Source organism: Schistocerca serialis, chromosome 1, assembly GCF_023864345.2.
Source record: "Schistocerca serialis cubense isolate TAMUIC-IGC-003099 chromosome 1, iqSchSeri2.2, whole genome shotgun sequence".
In the NCBI taxonomy this organism is placed as follows: Eukaryota; Metazoa; Arthropoda; class Insecta; order Orthoptera; family Acrididae; genus Schistocerca; species Schistocerca serialis.
In genome coordinates this window covers 694,278,816-694,304,492 of record NC_064638.1, presented here as the reverse complement: position 1 = coordinate 694,304,492, position 25,677 = coordinate 694,278,816, and the positions used below count along the sequence as shown (strand labels likewise).

The window sequence follows — 25,677 nt, the reverse complement described above, 5'->3', positions numbered from 1 at the left end:
AAGAGTTTCTACTGCTTGCCTTCGTGCTTGCAGAACCCAGCCTCGGCCAGCAAGGTCACCGGATCTCTCGCCAGTGGAGAACATTTGGAGCATTATGGAGCACTTAAAGTAGTAAAGGAGTTTTGCTATTTGGGGAGCAAAATAACTGATGATGGTCGAAGTAGAGAGGATATAAAATGTAGGCTGGCAATGGCAAGGAAAGCGTTTCTGAAGAAGAGAAATTTGTTAACATCCAGTATTGATTTAAGTGTCAGGAAGTCATTTCTGAAAGTATTCGTATGGAGTGTAGCCATGTATGGAAGTGAAACATGGACTATAAATAGTTTGGACAAGAAGACAATAGAAGCTTTCGAAATGTGGTGCTACAGAAGAATGCTGAAGATTAGATGGGTAGATCACATAACTAATGAGGAAGTATTGAATAGGATTGGGGAGAAGAGAACTTTGTGGCACAACTTGACCAGAAGAAGGGATCGGTTGGTAGGACATGTTCTGAGGCATCAAGGGATCACCAATTTAGTATTGGAGGGTAGCGTGGAGGGTAAAAATCGTAGAGGGAGACCAAGAGATGAATACACTAAGCAGATTCAGAAGGATGTAGGTTGCAGTAGGTACTGGGAGATGAAAAAGCTTGCACAGGATAGAGTAGCATAGAGAGCTGCATCAAACCAGTCTCAGGACTGAAGACCACAACAACACATGGACAGGGCCTTCCAACCAGCCCGGGATACTGACGATCTAACGCGCCTATTGAACTGAATTTGGTACAGTATCAGTCTTAGAGAGCATGTGCAGAGCGTGGTGCTTGAAATCAGCTGACTGGTGCTCGATGAGTGAGATACGGGTTACCTCCGAAGACTTCCTCGGGCTGTCAGGCGATGGTCGTCGGTTGGTCGTCTGTGCGCCAGCGCCCTGGTTGTCGCCGCTGAACGCGCTGTGTTTCAGACGCGGCGGTAGCAGCAGCGGCGGCGGCAGCGGCAGTGGCGGCGGCCCCCTCCAGCAAGTTCCCGGCCAGCTCCACCATGTCGCTAGACTTCAGCGACCTGCGGCGGCGGCCCAGCGTCTCTCGCCTCGACGGATCGCTAGACTCCTCACCTGATCGTCGCCTCAATAGGTAAGTACTGCTCTTCACTCCGAGAGCCAGCGGCGATAACACCCAAACGCCACCCCCACCCCACCCCCAACCCCCCCGCCACACCCATCCACAAACACACACACACACACACACACACACACACACACACACACACATTGTTGTTATTGCTGTGGTCTCCTGTCCGGAGACTGATCTAATGCAGCATTCCACGCTAGTCTATCCTGAGCAAGTCTCCTCTTCTCTTCATAACTATTACAATTTGCATCCATTTGAACCTGCTTACTGTAGTCAAACTTTGCTCCCGCTTGCTCTCCGTCTTCAATTTTTAATCCCAGCGCTTCCCTCTAGTACGAATTTGTCCACCCCTCGACGTCTTAAAACGTGTCCTATCAATTAATCAATAAAGTTATTGTAATAAATATCTTTTCTTTCCAGTACGATTCTTACCTGATCTACCTATGTAATCAGCAGCACACTTCTGTACCATTACATTTCAGAACCATCTCTTCTCTTCTTATCTGAACTGTTTAGCTGAAATGCTTGTCGTCTAGATTTCATTTCCGTAAAAGACTATACTCTGTACCTGTAACAGCAGAGTAGACTTTTCCCACATTTAAATTTACACGGTCCAGTCACGTTAATGTGACCACCGCCTATGTTCGACGTCAACTTGCAATAACTACTCACAGACGGCACGGGTCAGCACTGACTGTACGGCACATAACGCGTCTAAAGGGTGTCGTCCGGAGGGCGGAGAAAGGTGCGGAAAACGGTGCATTCGTTATCGTAATGAGGAAATTGAGCGATTCATCTGACACCCGAAACGGCGTGATCATTCGGGTTCGGGTCAAGCGTTTAAGCACTTCCGAAACGGGTAAGTTTGTAAACCGTTTGTTTGCAGCCATGGTTAATGCCTACCGTGCATCAGAAAATGGCACTATTCACAACTGTCGCAGTGGTAACTGCGACCATAGATGAGTGATTAAGGCCAGCTGCAGTGTAGTCACTGCCCCGCTGACAAACATAAATTATGCGAAATGAAAGCAGCTGTCAGAAGGATAATGAGAGACCCTTTTAACGAATTCGAAAGCAATATTTTATCTGCAGATTCTAAAAATAACCCCAAAATATTTTCGTGGTACATAAAATTTATGAACGCTAAAAATAATTCAATACCTTCTCTTACTGACAGTACGGGTAATGTAACTGATGATGATAAACAGAAGGCCGAAATTCTAAACCTAGCTTTCAAAAACTCGTTTACGTTAGAGGACTGCAGCACCATTCCTCCTTTCAATTATCGAACAAACGAAAGGATAGCTGACATAGTGTTTAGTGTATCGGGGACTGTAGAACAGTTAAGATCCTTAGATGCCAGAAAAGCACCTGGCCCAGACGGTATCCCCGTAAGATTTTATGTTGACTATGCTACAAATATAGCACCACTCTTATCCGTCATCTATCAGAGATCATTGGAACGGCGGAAAGTTCCACGGGATCGGAAGAAGGCCCAGGTCATAGAAATCTATAAAAAGGGTAGAAAATCGGATGCACATAATTATCGGCCAATTTCACTGACATCGATTTGTTGTAGAATCATGGAACATATTTTGTGTTCAGACATAATGACCTTTCTAGACTCTGAGAACTCATCTGCAGAAACCAGCACGGTTTTAGGAAACAGCGATAATGCGAGACACAGCTGGCTCTCTTTGTGCATGATATACAACAGGCTCTAGATACCGGCTCCCAGGTTGATGCCATATTTCTCGACTTTCCAAAGGCGTTCGACTCAGTTCCGCACTGTCGCTTGCTTCAAAAAGTGCACGCTTACGGTCTATCCAGTGACACCTGTGGTTGTATAGAAAGTTTTCTAACAGACAGGGAGCACTATGTCGTCCTGAACGGGGTAACTTCCACAGAAACAAGAGTAACTTCAGGTGTGCCCCAGAGCAGCGTAATAGGTCCTCTGCTTTTTACGATTTACATAAACGATTTGGTTGATGGTATTGACACCGGCCTTAGACTGTTTGGCGATGATGCTGTAGTCTACAGGAATGTAGTATCACACGAATGTTGTGAACAAATCAATGAGGATTTGCAGAAAATAAATGTGTGGTGCAGTGACTGGCAGTTATCCCTCAATATTAGTAAGTGTAACCTACTGCGTATAACAAGGCGAAAATCCCCATTAATGTATGAGTACTAAATAAATGATCAGTCTTTGGAAGCGGTAACATCAGTCAAGTATCTGGGTGTGACTATTCGAAATGATCTCAAATGGAATGATCATATTACACAAGTAACGGTTAAGGCGAACTCTAGATTGCGGTTTATTGGTAGAATCCTGAAGCGATGCAGTCCTTCAACAAAGGAAATAGCTTACAATACGTTAGTCGTCCAGTGTTAGAGTACTGTTCGTCTTTATGGGACCTTTACCAGTTGGGTCTGATTCAAGAGATTGAGAAGGTCCAAAAAAGAGCGGCAAGATTCGTGACTGGTACATTTAGCAATCGCGAGAGCGTTACAAATCTCATACAAAGTTTGAAGTGGGACACACTTGCAGATAGACGACGCGCTAAACAGAAGGGGCTGCTCACTATATCCCGAAATCCAATCTTCACCGAGGATGTAGAGCATATCTTATTACCACCAACTTTCAATTCGCGCAATGATCACCATTCAAAGATAAGAGCTCGTACTGAGGCATTCAGACAATCGTTTTTCCCTCGCACAGGGGGGGGGGGGGGGGGGGGGGGGGGGCGAATTGTGCCCTCCGCCACACACCGCTTGGTGGCTAGCGGAGTTTTATACTCTTTCTGTCACGTCGGACACGTGAAACGTCTGAAATCAAACGCCGTGCTACATCCGTTGAAGGTTCCTGGCCGCAGGAGAGCGCGTTATGACCTGGCGAATGTTTTCGTGGCATTCCCTGGGTGATCTCGTCATTCTGGAAGGCGTAATGGACCACCGCAAAAAAGCATCTATCATTGGGGATCCACATGCAGTTTGTTTTTCCTCAGCACCATGGCATCTACCAATAGAACAACGACACGGTCGTTTTTGGAGCGTCAACTGCGACCAGCTTTGCGAAAGAAGCGGCGACACTTTCTGCGCAACCCACCCATCATTTTGAACTACAATGCGCGGGCGCATACAGCGCATGCTATGGTTCGATGCGACTGGGAGGTACTGTATCATCCACCATACTCCCCAGAATTGAGTCCTTGTGACTTTGATTTGATTCCGAAGATGAAGAAACCACTTCGTGGCATTCGCTTCAGAACTGTACCAGAGATTTGACAGTGCAGTAGACCACTACACTCGCACCATCAACAGAACAGGCTCTGCTAAAGGTATACTACGCCTTCCACATCGCTGGCAGAGGGTTCTACACAACGCTGGTGATTACTTTGAAGGACAGGAACAGGTGCAAACATGTATCGGTTGCGAATAAATAGTTGCCACTATTTAACTTCCAACCCTCGTATTATATTAAACTATCCGTGTCTGTGTAACACATTTTAATATATTTTGCCTCACATTTCATCAACCCATTCAACAAGAAGCGTTATAGAAATATCTAAAACAGTCATTCGTAGAAACTATGTCACGTCTACTTTAACTGGTAGCAATCAGATTTGGTCTGCCCATTAGACAGCATCTCCTTATCCAGCGTCCCAACATGTTACTAGCTCTAATCATTTTTGCACATTTTTCATTATTTTGCCACAAATTTTGTTATTCATAAGTTTGAAACAGTCTTACGAAATCGTTTTATTTTTGTTTACACTTTTATCTTTTGCATTCATACGTTACTCGTCATAAATATTGCTTTATGATTTCGTTCATGGAGTTTGATGGAATCATAATATTCGGCGAATTTTGCTTATATGAGGTTATTGTACACGCACTGCTTTAAATTTCTATAGCGACCTACATGACGTTTTATTATGTAATATTCAAATCAGTTTTTTTTTTTTTTTGTAATTCCTTTCTGGTTGATGTTAGGCGTTGATACCATTTACTCTTGTCGTAATGGTAGATCAGAGTGAAGTTCATATATGTTTATGGATACTGAAAGTCTACTTCTAAAATGTAACCTATGTCTGAATCATCTAATACGCCCGTATAACGAAACTATCTAGCATTTCTGCAGAGAGCCACGTAAAATCCGATAAAGGTAGATGTTGCATCATTGCCCAGTTATAGAGGCTGTTAACATAGAGGTATGTAATACCGGATTCTGGGTTTCCATCTGAGCTCTTGATGTTCATACAAGTGGCTCTCCTTTCTCCACAGGTCTCTCTAATTTTCCTGTAGTCAGTATCTATCTTGCCCCTAGTGAGATAATCCTCTACATCCTTACATTTGTCCTCTAGCAATCCCAGTTTAGCCATTTTTCACTTCCTGTCGATCTCATTTTTGAGACGTTTTCATTCCTTTTTGCCTGCTTCATTTACTGCATTTTTATATTTTCTCCTTTCATCAATTATATTCAATATTTCTTCTGTTACCCAAGGATTTCTACTAGCCCTCGTCTTTTTACCTACTTCATCCTCTGCTGCCTTCACTACTTCATCCCTCAGAGCTACCCACTCTTCTTCTACTGTATTTCTTTCCCCCATTCCTGTCAATTGTTCCCTTATGCTCTCCCTGAAACTCTGTACAACGTCTGGTTTAGTCAGTTTATCCAGGTCCCATCTCCTTAAATTCCCACCTATCATGATACTTGTCCAATTACATACCACATGTCCTGTGGATACACATTATGTGTCTTTAATGCAGTGACTTCCATTTCCTTCTGCATCTCATGGTGTTCGTCCTGGTGATTCATCCGCCTTTTACGGGTAGTTGCACACCCTAAGAGCAAGACAGTGCCTTGAATATCTATTCAGTCCTCCGCCCTCTTTCCCAAGGTCGTTGGCAGAACGGGGGCATCTTCTTACGCCAGAAGTCGCCAGCCACCATTGCTGATTATTTTATTCAAAATTTAAGCCGTGCTTAGGTTCGAACTCGGAACCCAGTATGTTTTATTATTAGTCAAATACGCGATCACAGGGTCACGAGTACAGACGTGTAACTTCATTTCGAAGCTTATCGTATTATTCCGATTCAGTTTACCAACTCTAAGTTGACATGATAAAGAAATGTTAAAGAAGATTCGAAATCAAATGCTTTTATGTTAAGAAGCAGTAAAAATGTAGGAAGTGGTAGTAAACTGCACAATGTTTATAACGGTACAATTATACCTGAACACACTAATAATATTTTTTTTCCAAATCATTTTCGATACAACTATCGATCGTTTCATCTTTAAAAACAGTATGTGAATGTTAACAATCTGGATACCTTCGTAAAATTATAAAATGTATTACTCTTTAAATGTGATGAAAAGATGTAACATCTGTTTCTTTCATTGTCAGCGACTGATCTACTCTTACGATTTAGACAATGAGTTAACTAAAAGTAAAATTAATAACGCGAGACTCGAGTAATCAGATCGGGCGACGGGCTTAGAGCACTTCGTGGTGCCGTAAGCAACAGGAGAGCGAAGACAGACAGTGTCACGTATGCAAGGTTGTTGTGAAATTAAAAAGCGCGTAGAATCTTCAGCAAAGTGAGGTCGCCTTTAACTTACAAGATATTAAGTCATTTCTGAAATTATCAAGTCGCAGATGCAAGAATTTTGGGACTTATGACGCTGTGAAAGTCTCCGAACCGTGGGTGCCGATGGAAAAATGGCGTGTACTGATTTATCAGTGACGTCAAGAAGCTGTGTGACATCATTGTCCCCCACTGTTCCGACGACGCATCCACGATCAAGTTTCCGACGACGCTAACCACGATGAGACTTTCATTATGTTCACCAAAGTGATATCGTAAATGGAGTAACAGTCACGAGAGGCCACAGTGCAATAACAATTTGAACGTGATGGTTTATTAGTAACAGTGATCAAACTTTTATTTGATCATTCCATCACTGTTCTATCCTAATCCTTTATCATATACTACAAATAGTAACGTGTCTAAAAACTACAATTTTTAGAATTTTAATAACATTATCAGAATTTAGTACTACAGGTAACAACGCTAACATTGCAGACTGAATAAAGTTAGCTCAAGGCATTGGTAGCCTTTACTTTCCCATTTACTGACGAAAATTTTGGTAACTGAATATTTACAATCCAGTTAATAATTTTTAATATTTCATTTCCTAAAACAGTTTAAAGGTGGCTGCCAGAACCTAGCATTAGAATCAATTCACAATAAATTTCAAAATTAATTAAAATTAAATTAGATGCTTCAGAGTTTGACGACCCTAATAATCTAGATATATTATTTGTTCCAGAACATTTAATAAGGGAAGAGGTAATCATCTCTTTTCTGTGCCTGCAACATAAGCTGTCTAACGGGTGGATGTGTTCATAGTATCATAATGATACTGAAGGTATGCAGTGCTATGATGAAAGCAGTGTTTTGTAATAGTGCGTGAATTTTACGATCGACATGCCACGCCTACACAGACGGTAGCTGCCAACAACCGGTTTCGGGCGGAACGGCAGGTGACACGGAACAATAACTTTCCTAATTCACTATAAACGTTTTGACCACTCTGGATACATCTAAGCGATATTAACATATGCAAGGACAAATGTAAGGATGTAGAGGCTTATCTCGCTAGGGGTAAGATAGATACTGCCTACAGGAAAATTAAAGAGGTCTTTGGAGAAAAGAGAAACACTTGCATGAATATCAAGATCTCAGATGGAAACCCAGTTCTAAGCAATGAAGGGAAAGCAGAATGGTGGAAGGAATGTATAGAGGGTCTACACAAGGTCAATGTACTTTAGGGCAATATTATGGAAATTGAAGAGGATGTAGATGAAGATGAAATGGGAGATATGATACTGTGTGAAAAGCTTGACAGAACACTGAAAGACCTGATTCGAAACAAGGTCCCGGGAGAGGACAACATTCCATTAGAATTACTGACAGCCTTGGGAGAGCCAGTCCTGACAAAACTCTACCATCTGGTGAGCAAGATGTACGAGGCAGGCGAAATACCCTCACACTTCTGGAAGAATATAATAATTCCAATCCCAAAAAAAGCAGGTGTTGACAGATGTGAAAATTACCGAAATATCTGTTTAATAAGACACAGCTGCAAAACACTAACGCGAATTCTTTACAAACGAATGGAAAAACTGGTAGAAGCCGACCTCGGGAAACATCAGTTTGGATTCCGTAGAAATATTGGAACATGTGAGGCAATACTGACCCTAGGACTCACCTTAGAAAATAGATAAAGGAAAGGGAAACCTACGTTTCTAGTATTTGTAAACTTAGAGAAGGTTTTTGACAATGTTGACCGGAATACTCTCTTTCAAATTCTGAAGGTGGCAGGCGTAAAATACAGGGAGCGAAAGGCTATTTACAATTTGTATAGAAAGCAGATGGCAGTTATAAGAGTCGAGGGGCATGAAAGGGAAGCAGTGGTTGGGAAGGGAGTGAGAGAGGGTTGAAACCTCTCCCCGATCTTATTCAATCTGTATATTGAGCAAGCAGTAAAAGAAACAAATCAGAAATTCGGAGTGGGTTGGTTCAAATGGCTCTGAGCATTATGGGACTTAACATCTGTGGTCATCAGTCCCCTAGAACTTAAAACTACTTAAACCAAACTAACCTAAGGACGTCACACACATCCATGCCCGAGGCGTTATTCGAACCTGCGACCGTAGTGGTCACGCGGTTCCAGACTGAAGCGCCTAGAACCGCACGGCCACACCGGCCGGCTCGGAGTAGGTATTAAAATCCATGGAGAAAAACTAAAAATTTGGAGGTTCGCCGATGACATGATAATTCTATCAGACGCACCAAAGGACCTGGAAGAGCAGTTGAGCGGAATGGACAGTTTCTTGAAAGGAGGATATAAGATGGACATTAACAAAAGCAAAACGAGAATAGTGGAATGTAGTCGAATTAAGTCGGATGATGCTGAGGGAATTAGATTAGGAAATGAGACACTTTAAGTAGTAAAGGAGTTTTGCTATTTGGGGAGCAAAATAACTGATGATGGTCGAAGTAGAGAGGATATAAAATGTAGACTGGCAATGGCAAGGAAAGCGTTACTGAAGAAGAAAAATTTGTTAACATAGAGTATAGATTTAAGTGTCAGGAAGTCGTTTCTGAAAGTATTTGTCTGGAATTTAGCCATGTCCATGTATGGAAGTGAAACATGGACGATAAATAGTTTCGAGAAGAAGAGAATAGACGCTTTAGAAATGAAGTGCTACAGAAAAATGCTGAATATTAGATGGGTAGATCACATAACTAATGAGGAGGTATTGAATAGAATTGTGGTGAAAAGATGTTTGTGGCACAACTTGACTAGAGGGAGGGATCGGCTGGTAGGACATGTTCTGAGGCATGAAGGGATCACCAATTTAGTACTGGAGGGCAGCATAGAGGGTAAAAATCGTAGATGGAGATCAAGAGATGAATACACTAAGAAGATTCAGAAGGATGTAGGTTGCGGTAGGTACTGAGAGATGAAGAGCTTGCACAGGATAGAGTAGCATGGAGAGCTGCATCAAACCAGTCTCAGGACTGAAGACCACAAGAACACAAGAACAACAACATATGCAACAGCACTTATAAGACCAAAGAGTCGAAAAAATATCAGTTTTATAAAAACTGTCAAATAAGAAACTAGAAACGATATTATGCAATTTCTTTCCACTCAAAAGGAAAAAAAGTGAATTTAGGTGAAAGCGTAAGGGTTTGGTCACAAGCTCCCACATCAACCTCTGATTTACATAAATTCTAGGAAATATCCAGTTCAAAGAGAGACGGGCCTGTGTACTGCGTGAAGAATATGAAGCTCTGTTAAGCTGATTTTGGAGAGTCAAAAGAATGGATTCGCTAATGTAAAGTGTCCTCAAACTAGTTACAGAGGTCAAGTTGGATACTCCTTTCTAAGGTGTAAAACTTAGCAAGAACTGGATAAAACTGTTCTTTTTTTTAACGAAACCCAAACATTACACAAAGAATAAAGAATTCCGCAGACAGTGACTTCATGAAAATGTACTGTTACTGATAAATGGCCAAGGAGGGAGCATATATATAGTGACATCCAGAGTTTAGAAAGAGTATCACGAGAAGATGCGATTCAAGAAGCATGTGCTTTAGCATCCCATCGAAGTTCATGACACCTGTTTTTAAAAAAAACCGTGTGATCGAAAATTCAGTATAAATTTGAAAACTGAATTAAAAAATCACGGAATAATGTAGATAGAGAGTTACAAATTGTCACACACGCTTGGAATGTCATGGGGTTTTATTTGAACCAAAAAAATACTAACGTTCAAAAAATTTCCGACAGATGGCGCTTCATCTGATTAGAATAGCAATAATTAGCATAACAAAGTAAGACAAAGCAAAGATGATGGTCTTTACAGGAAATGCTCAATATGTCCACCATCATTCCTCAAGAATAGCTGTGGTCGAGGAATAATGTTGTGTGAACAGCACTGTAAAGCATGCCTGGAGTTATGGTCCGGCATTGGCGTCGGATGTTGTCTTTCAGCATCCCTAGAGATGTCCGTCGATCACGATACACTTGCGACTTCAGGTAACCCCAAAGCCAATAATCGCACGGACTGAGGTCTGGGGTCCTGGGAGGCCAAGCATGACGGAAGTGGCGACTGAGCACACGATCATCACCAAACGACGCGCGCAAGAGATCTTTCATGCGTCTAGCAGTACTTTGTCTTTTTTTTGGTTCTAATAAAACCCCATGTCATTTCAAGCATGTGTGTCAATTTTTACCTCTCTATCTACATTATTCCGCGGTTTATTAAGTTTTCAAATTTATACTTACTTTTTGATCGCCCGGTAAAATGAATGCCGTTATTAAAAGCGTAATTAGATTATGCAACTGCTCCACAATAGCGATTGCTCAAAGGTGATGTAGAGCGATATGGGTCTGTGGCAACCTAACAGGTGGCACGTGTGTCATAAATATGCACGGCTGTGTGCCAAACACTCGATAGTTTCACTGATAAATGAAGTCACGTGTCTCGCCAAATGATTATACTGTCGTTCTGGTGAATAATGACACCCGTTGGGATACAACGGCAAACCTGAACTCATTTATTAAACGTTTTTACTTGTTGAAATAATCCAGCTGATCGTGGCTTTTCGAGACGGTGAAATATGAGACACCTGGAGGTTGTGAGACTTATTGATTTGCCGACAAAGCAGTCGGAATTAGTCAGAATAACTTTGAAATTGCTGCCTCCGCAGGAATCTATGAGTAAATACAAGACAGTTTCTGGCAGAAGTGAGTCGTTGATGTTGCTGATGCTGTCCTCTGTGCATGAATCAGAGAATTACAAAAAATGTGAGTCTCATATGCACTACTACTAATGTAATTTGTATTCTGCTTATCAGTTACTCATTACAATCCAAAAAAAGCAGGAATTCTTCTCCTTCCATGTTACAGAACTTGAACAAATAGTTGATGTTGGGTGATGGCCTCACAGCGACTATGGTTACTGAATGTAATAAATCAGTCTAGAAGACTAGGAGAGTGTTTCCGCTAGAAAGAGCAGAAAACAGTTGCTAGTAGCTTACTTAGACAATAAACTGGGTTGGGTTGGGTTGTTTGGGGGAAGAGACCAAACAGCGAGGTCATCGGTCTCATCGAATTAGGGAAGGACGGGGAAGGTAGTCGGCCGTGCCCTTTCAAAGGAACCATCCCGGCATTTGCCTGGAGCGATTTAGAGAAATCACGGGAAACCTAAATCTGGATGGCCGGACGCGGGATTGAACCGTCGTCCTCCCGAATGCGAGTCCAGTGTGCTAACCACTGCGCCACCTCGCTCGGTGACAATAAACTGGCATCATTTAGTTCCAGTGTGGTAGGCGTATAGGAATTATGGGCAAAGTTTAAATACATTGTAAATCGTGCCCTGGAGAAGTGTGAGAATAGTAAGTGGATTAAGGAAAGTAAATACCCACCGTCGTTTAACAACTAAATTTGGAAAATGCCGAGGAAGAAAAGGCTGTTGCACCTTCAGATCAAAAGAGAACGCGCAAATGACGACAGGCGGAAGTTAGTAGAAATTCGTGTGTGTGTAAAAAGATCTATGCACGAAGTATACAACAATTACCACCATCATAGCTTAACAAAAGACCTGGCTAAGGACCCGAGAAAATTCTGGTTCTATGGAAAAATCGCTAAGCGGGTCTAAGATTCCACCCGGTCACTCATTGCCCAGTTTGGTATGGCAGCAGAAGATAGCAAAAGGAAAGAAGTTTTAAATTTCGCGTTTAAGAAATCGTTCAATCAGGAGAGAAGTACAAACACACAATCGTTTGACTATCGCAGACTCCCATGTGGACTACATAGTAATAGGCGTCCCTGGCGTAGAGAAAGAACTGAAAGAGTTGGAAACAAGTAAGTCGGCAGGACCAGATGGAATCTCAATTAGGTTGTACGAAGTGTAGCCTACAGCACTGGCCCCTTACTTAGCTTGTATTTATTACGAATCTCTTGCCCAGAGCAAAGCCCCAAGCGGTTGGAAAAAAGGGCAAGTGACTCCTGTTTATAAGAAAGGTAAAGGAACGGAAACTACAGACCAACATTCACAACATTGGTTTGCAGCAAAATTCTTGAACATATTCTGAGTTCGAATATAAAAAATTTCCTTGAGACCCAATAGCTTATGTCCACAAATCAGCACGGCTTTAGAAAGCAACGTTCGTGCAAAACTAAATTGGCCCTTTTCTCACAAGATATAGTGTGAAATGTGGATGAAGGGCTACACGCTGATTCCAAATTTCTAGTTTTCATAAAAGCATTTGACACGGTGCCCCACTGCAAAATGAGATGCTTTGGGATTTTAAACTCGAATCCGTGGAGGTAAGGCGTCGTTCTTTTCGAGGAACACTTGAGAAAAATTAGAGAACTGGCATTTGAAGCTGACTGTAGGACGATTCTACTGCCGCCAACATACATCACTCATAAGGACCTGCAAGACAAGATACGAGAAATTTGGGGCTCACATGGGAGCATATAGATAGACGTTTCTCCTTCACTGTATTCGCAAGTGGAGGAGGAAAGAAAATTACTAGTAATGGTACGAGGTACCGCGTGCCACGACCCTTAAAGTGGATTGCGGAGTATTTATGTAGATGCAGTCTGCGTAGATGGCGGTAGCACAGTGAGTACCAAGTGCGACAGAAGTGGAGAAGGGAGAAAGACGCCCAGTATTGAGCACAAGACGGACCAACACCAAATTTATAGTGGCATTGCTGGTTTATTTGAAGGACTGCACGAATATATATCATCAAGATTCTCAGCTGCCAGAGATGGTAAACGTGACTTTCTCAACAGTGGCAGGATGTGCGTAATATATCACAGAGGAGTGAACATCGTGGACACAGTTTATTTCAAAAAACAGTAATACAAACGGACGTGTTTTCTCATGTGCCTTGTACAAAACCATGTACACAAAACTGTCAGTTCCCATTCAAAAGATATCATGCAATGAAACTGTGAGAGATATTAATGTTCGCTTTCTATAAGAAGACTGTGTGCTCTGTGCTTAATTTTCAAGAGTGTTTAGTTCTTATATATAAAGTTATTTATTTTTGGTTATGATCCAAACGCTATTCCTGAAGTGAATGTGAAAATAATACAATCACTCAAGAGGGTGTGCTTTACAGATTCTAAATACTTTGTTGCTATTGAAGCGCATGGTAAGTATAAATACAGTTATTTTACTGAAGTGACTATGTTTCAAATGTACCTAACTGGTTGATTTCTACACTAAGGATATATTATTCATACTTAGTCCTACGTCTGTCTCCGTAGCTGAGTGGTCAGTGCAATCGAGTGCCATGCAGGAGACCCTGATTCGATTCCTGTTACTGGCGGGGAGGAGAGGAGTGAGGTGCATTCAACCTTGTGAGACCAGCTGCGTAGCTACTCGACGGGGTAGTAGAGGTTTCAAGCTCAAGAAACCTGAAAACGACGGAAGAGCAGTGAGCTGGTCACATACCTCACATACCACGTCCAATGACGCCATTGGTAGACGATGACATGGCAGCTGTCGGAGCTTGAATAGCCCATCTAAGGCCAGAGCGCAGAAATTTACTTTTACCTTGTTCATATTGTATAGTCAATGCTCACAAAATGAAATTCAGAGTCATTCTGGCTTTATTACTGCAGCTGTCGAAACCTGATTAGGTAGTGGAGATAACTTAACAATTTACTTACATTGTAACCACATACTGTTTATAATAGTTCGTTCTGAAAATGTTGAAGGTGAAGTGGAATTCTTGTTTCCACTGTGTATCATAACATTTAATGTCAAACGATCTGTGCTGCAAATCAAAGTTCGCGGTAATTTTAGAATATATCTGAAAACGTGATGGATTGGAATGTAATCTCCTTTACATTTAGAGAATTTTTGTATTGTGAAATACGTGAAAATGATGAAAGTACGAAAAATGTAAAAATATTAAATGTAAGAAATTGCAACATTTAAACTGAATTCTCTTGTAGTTAGAGTTTATGTAAATATGCGCATTCGACCAAGTGGATATTTAACTTTCTTAGAAATGTAATCATTTGTTTTGTAATAAATTTTGTATCTAGAGTATTTCGTTTTCGCATTTTTTCTGCTCCTTCACTCTGTAACATATTACAAAAACAAACATGAATTGTACTAATGAGGTGGTACTGTATTCGACATAAAGAGAGAAATGAAATTTAGTGATAAGTCAGATGTGAGAACAAATTTACTGGCAAGAGAGTTAGAATCTGACATAAACATTAAGTGCAAAGATATAGATAGGTGACTATGACAGCTTGCACTTGGACTGACTGAAAAATATTTCCTGAGAGTGCCGTTTTAAGTTTTTCTTTTTATTTACCACCACCGCCATCTTGAAACTTTAAATTTCCCAGCATCCTCCATCATTAATTTTTAAATTTCCCACCACCTGCCATCTTTCATTTTCAAATTTCCCACCATCCACCACACTGATGACATCAATTTTCATTGATGATGTCATGTATGCATGTGGTACCCTTAAGCAGAGACTTGAAGGTCAAACTGTGCCTGTGACACCATGGGTATGCTACTTACATAACCATGTACATATCAATCACATTCGTCCATTGTAGAACACATCCTGATTTAGGTTTTCCGTGATTTCCCTAAATCACTCCAGGCAAATGAAAGGGCACGGCCGACTTCCTTCCCCGTCCTTCCCTAATCCGATGAGACCGATGACCTCGCAGTTTGCTCTCTTCCCCCAAATAACCCAACCCAACTTCCAAGCTCACACTTTCTGTGTGTTTACACCTTTGTTGTAATCCAACCACCACATCGGCTGCAGGAGTGATTCATTTCTGTGTATGTTGTAGGAGAAGTTTTCATTTTTATGTAGCAGGAATGCTGTTTTTGTGTTCCCCACATGACTCATGCCAATATTGTGTGTGGTTCCACTTGTGAACTTACTCTGCCATAAGTTATTGCATTAAGACAGCTGGAAACTAGGTTCCGGCGTGTAGTGACTTTACGTTGTAGAGTAGCCTACGTAAGCACTACTTATGTGTTCAGTTTTATCACTATATTACTTCATTTTTATGCCTCTATATTTCATTTGATGATTACATATGATCAGAGTATGCTGTAAAATCAGAAAATGTCTAATTTGCCATCACAGTAAATATATCTAACGGCCGTAAACACAAGACTACATTTATTAGTTTCGGATGGTTTGGGGTGCCAATCAAAATTTAGGCCTTGTGAACACGGTTATTTTCATCCTGGAAAATGGGAGTATCCACAGAATACTCAGCATGATGGTGTAGCAGAAAGGGCAGCTCTTGATCGCAGAGAATGATGAAATAAACATCCTCTTCGTGTTCGCCGTAACCGGAATGAATGGAGCCAATTCGTAGTACGAGAAGCGTCTCCGAAACATCACATAGCGAGCTCCTTTTTAAACTATACCACCCAAATACAGCAGGTTAAAAGCCTCTTCGGGCCGTCGGCTAACTAAACGTCTTGAATCATTAGAAAAGGTGCACGAACGCTTCGTCGTACTACTTTACACGCCTGCAGTCAACTACTGTCGTGTTTCTGTGCTGTGTGACTCATTGAAGACGTGCAGCTTATGTGCAGTTGTGAAAAAGAACCTTCTGAGAGATAATCTACTCCTAATGCCGGCCACATACCGTTCCCTTCGCAGTTTTAGCTCTGAAACGGATCCATATATACCTGCATTCACTGACAGCAGAGATTCCTGCTGTGTTCGAAACAGACCGCCGCTGGCAAGGCACGACACTCATCTCAGTCGGGAGCCTGTGGGTTCGAATCTTTTTATGACCACTGTTCTTACGACGTATTAAATGCCCGCACGTGGTACCTCACACCTTGTACACACATTGAACTATTCAAATTGGTACGTTAACAAATCGACATATTTCATTCATCCTGAGACCATAGGAACTTCCAGCCATGATGCCGCTTTCTGCCATTATGACACAGTATGTCTTCTGCGCTGGCTCCAAACACACCACTTAATTTACATGAACTATGGAGAGTCAGCTGACAATCTGGTACCAGTGCTATACCACCTACAGCACTTCAAAGCAACCTCTGTGGACTATTACAGATGTGACTAATACTTTGTCCAGTGAGTTTGCTCCCAGAGTCCAGGCGTTTTCTGGTTTTTAGGTATAACGTTCAAATATACAAAAACAAAAATGCTGTTTGGTCAAATGAAGCTACAGTTTTTGACCTGTGCCCCATTCAATGAAAGAAACTCAGAAAATTGTTACTTTTGCGAACTTCAAGTGTCTTAATACTAACAGCGAAACGTTCCTTTCGTCCGTTACTCGGTGAATTTCTGGCGTCACGCAAAATCACACTAACTGCCGCGCTTGTAAATCACGCACTCTTGGCGATATGCGATGCGCGAAGTAGGTTACGCGATGTACTAAATGGATTTAATGAAAAACGTCTATTGGTTGACCCCGATCTATTCTCTAAACTGCTACACACGTAAAACCAGTCTAATTGAGGGGACGCCAGCTTCTATTTGATCCGCGAGACAGAACTAAATTTGTGACTACATCAAGTCATTAATTAAATCCCGGTACCTGTCCCTCTCTGGAAGAGCCCGACAGTCAAACACTGCAGTGGAATTCGATACCACTAACAACAGGTCATGCGAACTCTCCATCTGACTCCCACCAATTCTTGCCAGTAATCTACGCAACAGGAATATAGTTTAAAACCAATAGGGAAACATCGCAGATTTTCACGGAAAGAATGGAATTTATTGTTTTCTACTAAACCCAGTCCGTCTTGTTCACTAACACACTACCGTTCAACTAGGTTACTGTTTCTTGGGGGGGGGGGGGGGAGGATTCTGCTTTCTAAGCGTGTGCACACTCGCTAAACAGCAACGATTTCCTACTTAAAACTGTAAAACCATTGAGCACTTCCACGCAATGCAATGGAAATGTAACGCTCTTTCCAGTTCTCTTCGCTTTATGATCTGAAAGAAATACTTTACAGATCACCAAGTCCTCGAACACAGAAATCAGTAATGCTGTCGAATCCACAGACTCAGTGACTCAGTGCACTCAGTCACGTGCAATCGACTTGCCACAAAAATCTCATGAGGGCTGCTAGTCGACTCCCCTGCAGCGCCATCACGGTTGTTTGGGCGTTACTGCGGAAACTGGCAGCTCAGCCACAGCAGTAGGTGGAGCCACAAGCAGCCGGTGCCTGCTAAGGTGTCGGCATGCTGCCTGCAGAACAAGACTGTTTATCCATTGCAATGCAAGCCAGGCCAAGCACCACAACCCTGACAATGCAGTCGTAACACAGAGCCATTGCAGGTTGGTTGGTTGGTTGTTTTTGGAGAAGGAGACCAGACAGCGAGGTCATCGGTCTCATCGCATTAGGGAAGGACGGGGAAGGAAGTCGGCCGTGCCCTTTGAAAGGAACCATCCCGGCATTTGCCTGGAGCGATTTAGGGAAATCACGGAAAACCTAAATCAGGATGGCCGGACGCGGGATTGAACCGTCGTCCTCCCGAATGCGAGTCCAGTGTCTAACCACTGCGCCACCTCGCTCGGTACCACTGCAGGAGGGGACATGGTGTCTATACTTGCTGTTCCGAATATGTTTGGAAGCAGCGCACTAGTACGACAGGTGATGTCCTAACCCGTATAAATAATTGTCAGCTCTAGCAGAGGAATGAACAGTGTGGCAGCGTCTATTACAATGAGAGGGGAACGCTAGGCATCGGAGCAACATGAGACGGCAGGCAGTCGTCACGAGTTCGGACCTCCACCGCCGCACCATTGCTGAACTTGGTGCCATCCACTGGTTGGCCATTTCCATGCTCACTGCAGCAGCAACCAGACTCCTGCCTGGAGGACAGCAGATCGAGATCAGGGCAGCACATCCACTCACCATTCTACACAAACAGGGGTGCCCTAGAGCTACGCACCATCACTCGCAGGGGCGAGATACGCCTTCGATGACCGCCTTCAACTGCAGGTATTCCAGCAGTCTCCCGCGGTGCATTGCACTTCTAGTGAGCAGGTGTACAGCGTTCTGCAACCTCCTGGTACCAGCATTCTTGGGCTCAGGCGTCACGGCCTACTAGCTGACAGCTGGCCACACTTCTCACCACCATGATGAGAGGAGGCGAGGCTGACACACCGCGATGCTGAAAGTACAGTAGCTCCTAAGTAGACACTAGCCTGCACCGTCGCTACGACTCATTTCTGCAACCCAACCCAGCACAGAAGTGGTCCTTGACTTTTGGTCCACTTCAGTTGGAGTCTAGCATGTTCCTATACAGACGTATTCTGCTTCTGTGTGCAGAAGAGATGGCGTACAGGTTGCAGATTCGTTTGAATTTAAAGATTAAGTTAGTAAAACTGGCTGATGTGCTGTAATTTCGAGATAATGCCAGAGAGCAGTACTTAAAAAGCATAAGGTGTCCCAATGTGATCTCTTGGGCACATTTCATACTCCTGCTGAGTCAGTGGCAATAGTTGTCTTTAGAACAGCCATATGTCTAAGTAATGCATGGAATCGAAATGGGTCATTATGAGGCATAAATCCTAAGTAGTTGTATTGAAATTGTGGATGTTTGGGCTAATATTGATTCATATTCTGTTACATTTTCTTGTGTATTGGGAATAAAGGAATCACAACGACAGAATCCAGGACACAGGGCTGTTATCCGGTAGGACACATTACAGTTTTTACTTAACAAGTAGCATAGTGCAGAGGAAGTAAGGTGGAGTTGCCAGGGCATATAGCGGTTAAAGATGAGCAGTTAACGTTAACCAAACAGCCTGGTCCTCAGAAAGTACCGGCCACCGCCAACTTAATTACTCCCTTTCCTGGTAAGTCAGCTGCGGATGTAATGTCTTACTCGGATGACCTCGTACCATCAGTGAAGATGAGAGGTTGGCCAGATGCTAAGTTATTGCGGGTAACGAAATTATGGTTGGTAGGGAATGCAAAAACGTTTGTTCAGTGTATGTAGGTATTGAGGAAGGCACAGTCGTTTAATCAGTTAAAGGAAAACCTCCTACAGAGGTACAAGAAGCAAACAGCGTGTGTTTTTCCCGTGAGCGAAGAAGTACGGTGAAACACTCAAAGGATTCACAGATAGGACTCACAATAATGATCAAACACACTAGTTGAGGAGCAGTGATTAGGCTAATAAGATTTTACTCCACGAAGCGAAACATTGGGCACTAGATACATTTCACCTTTCTGGGGGGGGGGGGGAGGGGGAAATTGCCACTTGATACCTCTAAAACCGTTTAGACAGGTACTCCAAAACTTCACTGCTCTCAAGCTGGCTATGGAGTTTGAATAAATTGACAAGCAACATGGGTATGTGACACCCGACTGGCGTTTTCCACTAAATGTTATACGTGTGGACGACAGGGACATCTCCAAAAGCATCGTAGGTAGCATCAGTGGGGTTGAAATGGTGTGGCTGGATAACAACAATGGGATGGGAGATGTAATAGTAATGTTAGACATGGTTGAACTCGACAGTAATTAGACACAACAAAACTTAAGTTCACTGATTGTCGTTCCTGCTACGGTTTGATGCTACATGTAAGTATACAGAGATGGAATGTGGTACAGTGGGAACTGTGGGGGCCAAGAAACATAACTTTTTGTTGTACATAAGTGTTCATGCGTCAGGGGCAAGTTGGCGCCTCGAAAATCACAAGCAGTTAAACCCACTACGTTATAGGTAGTTTCGGGTGGCAGACATTGCCGTAAAGCCATTAGGGCAGAGGTATTAAATTTTTGGGTTGGGATCACTAGTGGTAGTACCAGCAAAGCTCAAGGAAGAAGTGTTAAGGGAAACACAAACGCGTGCTACCTGGCATGGAGGTCGGAGGACAATGAACAAAAGGGTGGAGGCTTGGTACTGGTGGGAGGAAGAAAGATGTGGACCAATAGACACTGAATTCTCTACAGTGACACAACGTACCAGAGGCAAGTAAACCATTCAAAATGACAGGGATGGAAGTTCTATGTACATTTAACCAGACTCAGTTGGAAAGTATTCCGTTTTAATGATTACTATCTGTCACGGTGTAGGGAATTGATCCACATCGTGAATCAGCAAGCAACTATGGTGATGTTGCAGGTCATGGTCAACAACTGGTTGCTCCGGTCTGTGTAACTGAGATGGTAATCACAGATCGAGGGACCAGCGTCATGTCAGATTTTATGAAACAACAGTGTCATTTGCTATGGGCTTGCAAATTAAGACCTAGACTGTTGCACCTGTAAACTAATGGTAGAATGGAGCTTGTGCATCGCACTATTGATAGAATGTTGAATTACTACGTAAACTCTCACCATAATAATTGGGACTGTATTGTATTGTATGTTAACCGGGTCCTAGAAACGATGGCGAGGCTCCGTCCCCGCCGCAGCTCAGGATGGTTCAAACGGCTCTGAGCACTATGGGACTTAATTTCTGAGGTCATCAGTCCTCTATAACTTAGAACTACTTAAAACTAACTACCCTAAGGACATCACACACATCCATGCCCGAGGCTGTAGCAGTCGCGCGGTTCCAGACTGAAGCGCCTAGAACCGCTCGGGCACTCCGGCCGGCCCCGCCGCAGCCGTAGTGGTCCACAACCCCACGACGACTACCGCAGTCCACTTCACCCTCCGCCCACTCTTTCAGGGTTATTGTGCGGTTCGGCCCCCGGTGGACGCCCCCAGGTAACGTCTGACACCAGACGAGTGTAACCATTATTTTTGCGTGGTAGAGTAATGGTGGTGTACGCGTACGTGGAGAACTTGTTTGCGGAGCAATCGCCGACATAGTGTAGCTGAGGCGGAATAAGGGGAACCAGCTCGCATTCGCCGAAGCAGGTGGAAAACTGCCTAAAAACCATACACAGACTGGCCGGCTCAGGGCGGATTCGTGCCTGGGACCAGGCGCTTCTTCCCAATCCGGAAAGCCGTGTGTTAGACTGCACGGCTAACCGGGCAGGCATGATTGGGATACGTATTTATAAATTTCTGTGGCAGCTTACAGCTCGAAGCTTCACACTAGTACTGGGCTATCCCCTATCAGGCGGTTTACGGGGGGAAGAAACCTTCATCATTTATTATGGTTAGACCGAAAATCGGCAAGTATGGAGAATTAGTTTGCAATTTTGCTAATACACCAAGGGGCCTATCGAGGCATGTGCAATACCTGTAATAGCAAGAGGTAATGGTGGAATGCACAGTGAGATTACCGCAGTATATGGTAGGGCAATAGGTAATGTTATTAAGGGTAAAACAAAAGTTGGTGAGAAGGTGTCAAGGAGCATACCAAGTGATTGGAGACAATGTCTCCAATCAACATCAAGCTGCATTTGCAAGTAGAGCAACGATAGTCCATAGTGGAACCCTGCGTCCACTGCATTAGCACTAATATCAACATCCGAAGCAAAGACAAAGGAGAAAGGAAGTAAGAAAAGAGTACGTTGAAGATTTTGTGCCTCTCACGTGAGAAATGCTATATGGATTAATATTGAGGAAGTAAGGAGTAATATTGTGCGTATTTTGTACTGTGTTGTAATGTGGTTGTGACATTATGTAGTATTAAGGTGTAGAAAGTGCAGTTATCGGGAAGCAGTTTGGTGTTATGAAAAGAACGTATGGAATAATTTGTTACGTGTGGCAGTATCGGGAGAAACAACAACGGACGGTCATAATCTTGAGTGTCACAATATCTGGCACCGTAGTAGCTCTGACTCTGTTCTGTACAATCCTCATCTACGATAGATAGACAGCTGACCACTATGTGACCCCCACCACTCGTAGCGGATCCCCAATCCTGTATGAGGCTGAGAGAATGAAAATTGAGAGTGAGATTTATTGTGAAAGTAGTGTTAAGAAATACGTTTCCTGTTTTTTAACAAGTTATAAAACAGTAGAGCAGGGCGTGGTGCCCTTGAGATATGTTGTGAGGTGTTAAGCAACATATGGAGAATTCCACAGTATCATGGCTAGTAAGAGGTCACAACAGCAGTTGTACGTCGTGTTTAATAGTTTATGAGAAATTACTCATTGTAAGAGAAGACGTCAGGGAATTGTGGAGCGTATTTGAGCTTGGAGACAAAGAGGTAAAATCTATAAATTCACAAATTCTGTACCTAGTGGCTCACGCTGCCTTGTACTTAAGAAGAAAAATTGTAAATTTTGTACATTGTTGCCCATGTATGATAATTTTTGTTGCAGACTAGTCCAGAGAAGAGGCCTGGGAGCGGGGCTCCCGAAGGAGTGAGCTATTGTAGTGTACCTTTACTTTTAGGGCGTTCTTTCAGAAACTAAACACTCAGTACCAGCAACTGAAAGAGCGTTAAGTAGCCAGAAGGCACGAAGGTGTAGCATACCACTTGCAGCAAGACAGCTGGTTGTGCGTTGTAAGGCTGATAAAGCCCAGCACTATATTCCTGCCAACACAGCAACAAGATAGGGCTCTTGCAGGATTGGTCGAGCACTTTCTAGGTTGCAAGGTGAAAGATTTGTTGTTCTGAACATGACTGAAAGTAGCATGTGAGAATGACAAGTGAGCTCTTAACCTAATTAAATGTCCATGTATTATACTGTTCCGATACGTAACAACTAGCAGTCACCACCAGTTTAGACCTCCGCCGTCACACCATCTTCTAGCACCAATTCCTCCTTCCTGAACTTGATACCTTCCCATTGGTGGGTTTCCTCCAGGCTCACACTAGCAAAAGCGAAACTGTTGCCCTGGAGGGCAGCAGATCTAGTCTGAGATGGTACAACTGCTCACCTTTCTCTGATCTTACGGGCCCCCTCGTGCCGCGTGCTGTCATTGGCAGAAGTGGGTCCCATCACCGGAGTCTGTCACCTGATGCAAGTATTCTGGAATCTTCTCCATCGCTGGTACCTCTTGTGGTCAGCCGTGCAGTGTGCTGCTGAGCGAACTCCTTGCGTCAGCGTTCCCGGACGCAGTCGCGGCCTAGCGGGCGATTGGTGGCCTCGCACCACACGCTGTCCTTGCCAGCTGATGAGAGCGGACATGGCTGCCGCGCAGCGCCGCAGTGCGTCATGTGTAGTCGGACGAGTTTTAATGATCGCTGGTACCTCTTGTGGTCAGCCGTGCAGTGTGCTGCTGAGCGAACTCCTTGCGTCAGCGTTCCCGGACGCAGTCGCGGCCTAGCGGGCGATTGGTGGCCTCGCACCACACGCTGTCCTTGCCAGCTGATGAGAGCGGACATGGCTGCCGCGCAGCGCCGCAGTGCGTCATGTGTAGTCGGACGAGTTTTAATGATGTATTTGATTTTTAATGTTGTTTATGTGTGCTGACACTCCCCTGAACCTTCGCCACGATTCACTGCTGCAAGCCAAACTTGCACAGAAGTGACCCTTCACTCCAGGTCAACTTCACCGCGATTTCGCACGCTCAAAAAAAGCTCTACGAAGTTATTTGGCATTTAGCACTTTCAGCGATCATTGGCCGTTTCCTGTTCCCACTAATACACCTTTTGTAAGGTGCTGCTTTCTGCCCGAGTGTTCAGAAATTTATCTGTAGAGAGTCTTGGAAAATACAGATCACTAAGGAAAAATTACTTGCCTTTGAAATTGGCTAAGTTGGCTCCAAGTACCACTCACTTAAGAGAATTAGGGAAATAGCCCACCTGCTTCACGCCAGGCAAAATTCCTCTTCCCGCCAATAATCGGAAAGTGGGTCTGATGAACGCATTAGTGCCCGCATCTCGTGGTCGTGCGGTAGCGTTCTCGCTTCCCACGCCCGTGTTCCCGGGTTCGATTCCCGGCGGGATCAGGGATTTTCTCTGCCTCGTGATGGCTGGGTGTTGTGTGATGTCCTTAGGTTAGTTAGGTTTAAGTAGTTCTAAGTTCTAGGGGACTGAAGACCATAGATGTTTAGTCCCATAGTGCTCAGAGCCAAGTATCCAAGTATCCAACGCATTAGTGCACAACATAAACAAACATTCGTGGCTGGGAAATGATATATCACATGTCTTTAAAATTTCCAATTCTTAACGTTAACGAGTCTCTACACTACCGTCATAAGCACGCTTACATGATTTAACACGTAAACAACTGTATCTAAAACAGTAGTACTTTTATTACTCTGAAACTGGTGCACTGCTCTGCAATTCTTAAGGATGAGATAGATAAAGTAACATAGCACGTTATGTACTCGTTGGAAATGAAAGAATGAGAGCATGTTGCCACAGGTTTCGAAGTCGTGCACAGGAAGACGGAAGTCAGATGGCGTGAGGTCAGCGTGACTAAAGCACCAAATAGCGCTGGCTCCTGAACACGAGGCACTTAAAGTGCACTGTGCTGGGTGTTCTTCATTACAGCATAGCTAGGAGATAACGTCTGTTTGACTTCACACGGGAAGAATCGTCGGAAAACTGGAAGAAGGAAGAAGTGTGACGAATGTAGCGCAGGAGTTTGGTGTAGCTCGCAGCATTGTTTCACGTGTATGGGGAGCGATCCATACCACAAACGCTGCTTCCCGGCGTTATTGTCAATGTCTGATGTCTTCACACATATCTTACCACCCTCTCCATTCTTATTGTTAGTGGTTTCCACATCTTCCTCTCTATTCTGGTGAGAATTACTTCATTTCTTATCAGAGAATCTAATTTTCATCATCCTTCTATACAACCACATCTCAGACACTTCTTTCCGTTTTTCCGACAATCCATTATTCACTTCCAGTCAGTGCTGTGCTCCAAACGTACATTCTTACAAATTTCATTTTTATTGTTTTCTTGTTTTCATTTCCTCCTCCTTTCGCCTGCCAAGTATAAATTTGCTTCCCATTTAGCAGAATTCCTTCGCTTTATCTACATCATGGTGCCTAGTTTGATATAAAGCTTATCCGAAAACTCATTTTTGCTTCTCGTCATTAAATTCGTAGTTCTTCGGTTTCCCCACATGTCCTGTAATTATTCCTCACTGAAGACAGCAATGTCT

General features: G+C 43.3%; 1 protein-coding gene across 1 annotated transcript in view; it reads left to right on the top strand.

Moving 5' to 3' along the window:
• The window catches only part of LOC126426048 (uncharacterized), a 197,960-nt gene that overhangs the window by 158,515 nt on the left and 13,768 nt on the right, over window positions 1–25,677 (top strand). The window contains exon 3 of the mRNA XM_050088320.1: window positions 946–1,114. Coding sequence (XP_049944277.1) covers window positions 946–1,114 — 169 coding nt within the window. The remainder of the gene's footprint in view (window positions 1–945; window positions 1,115–25,677) is intronic.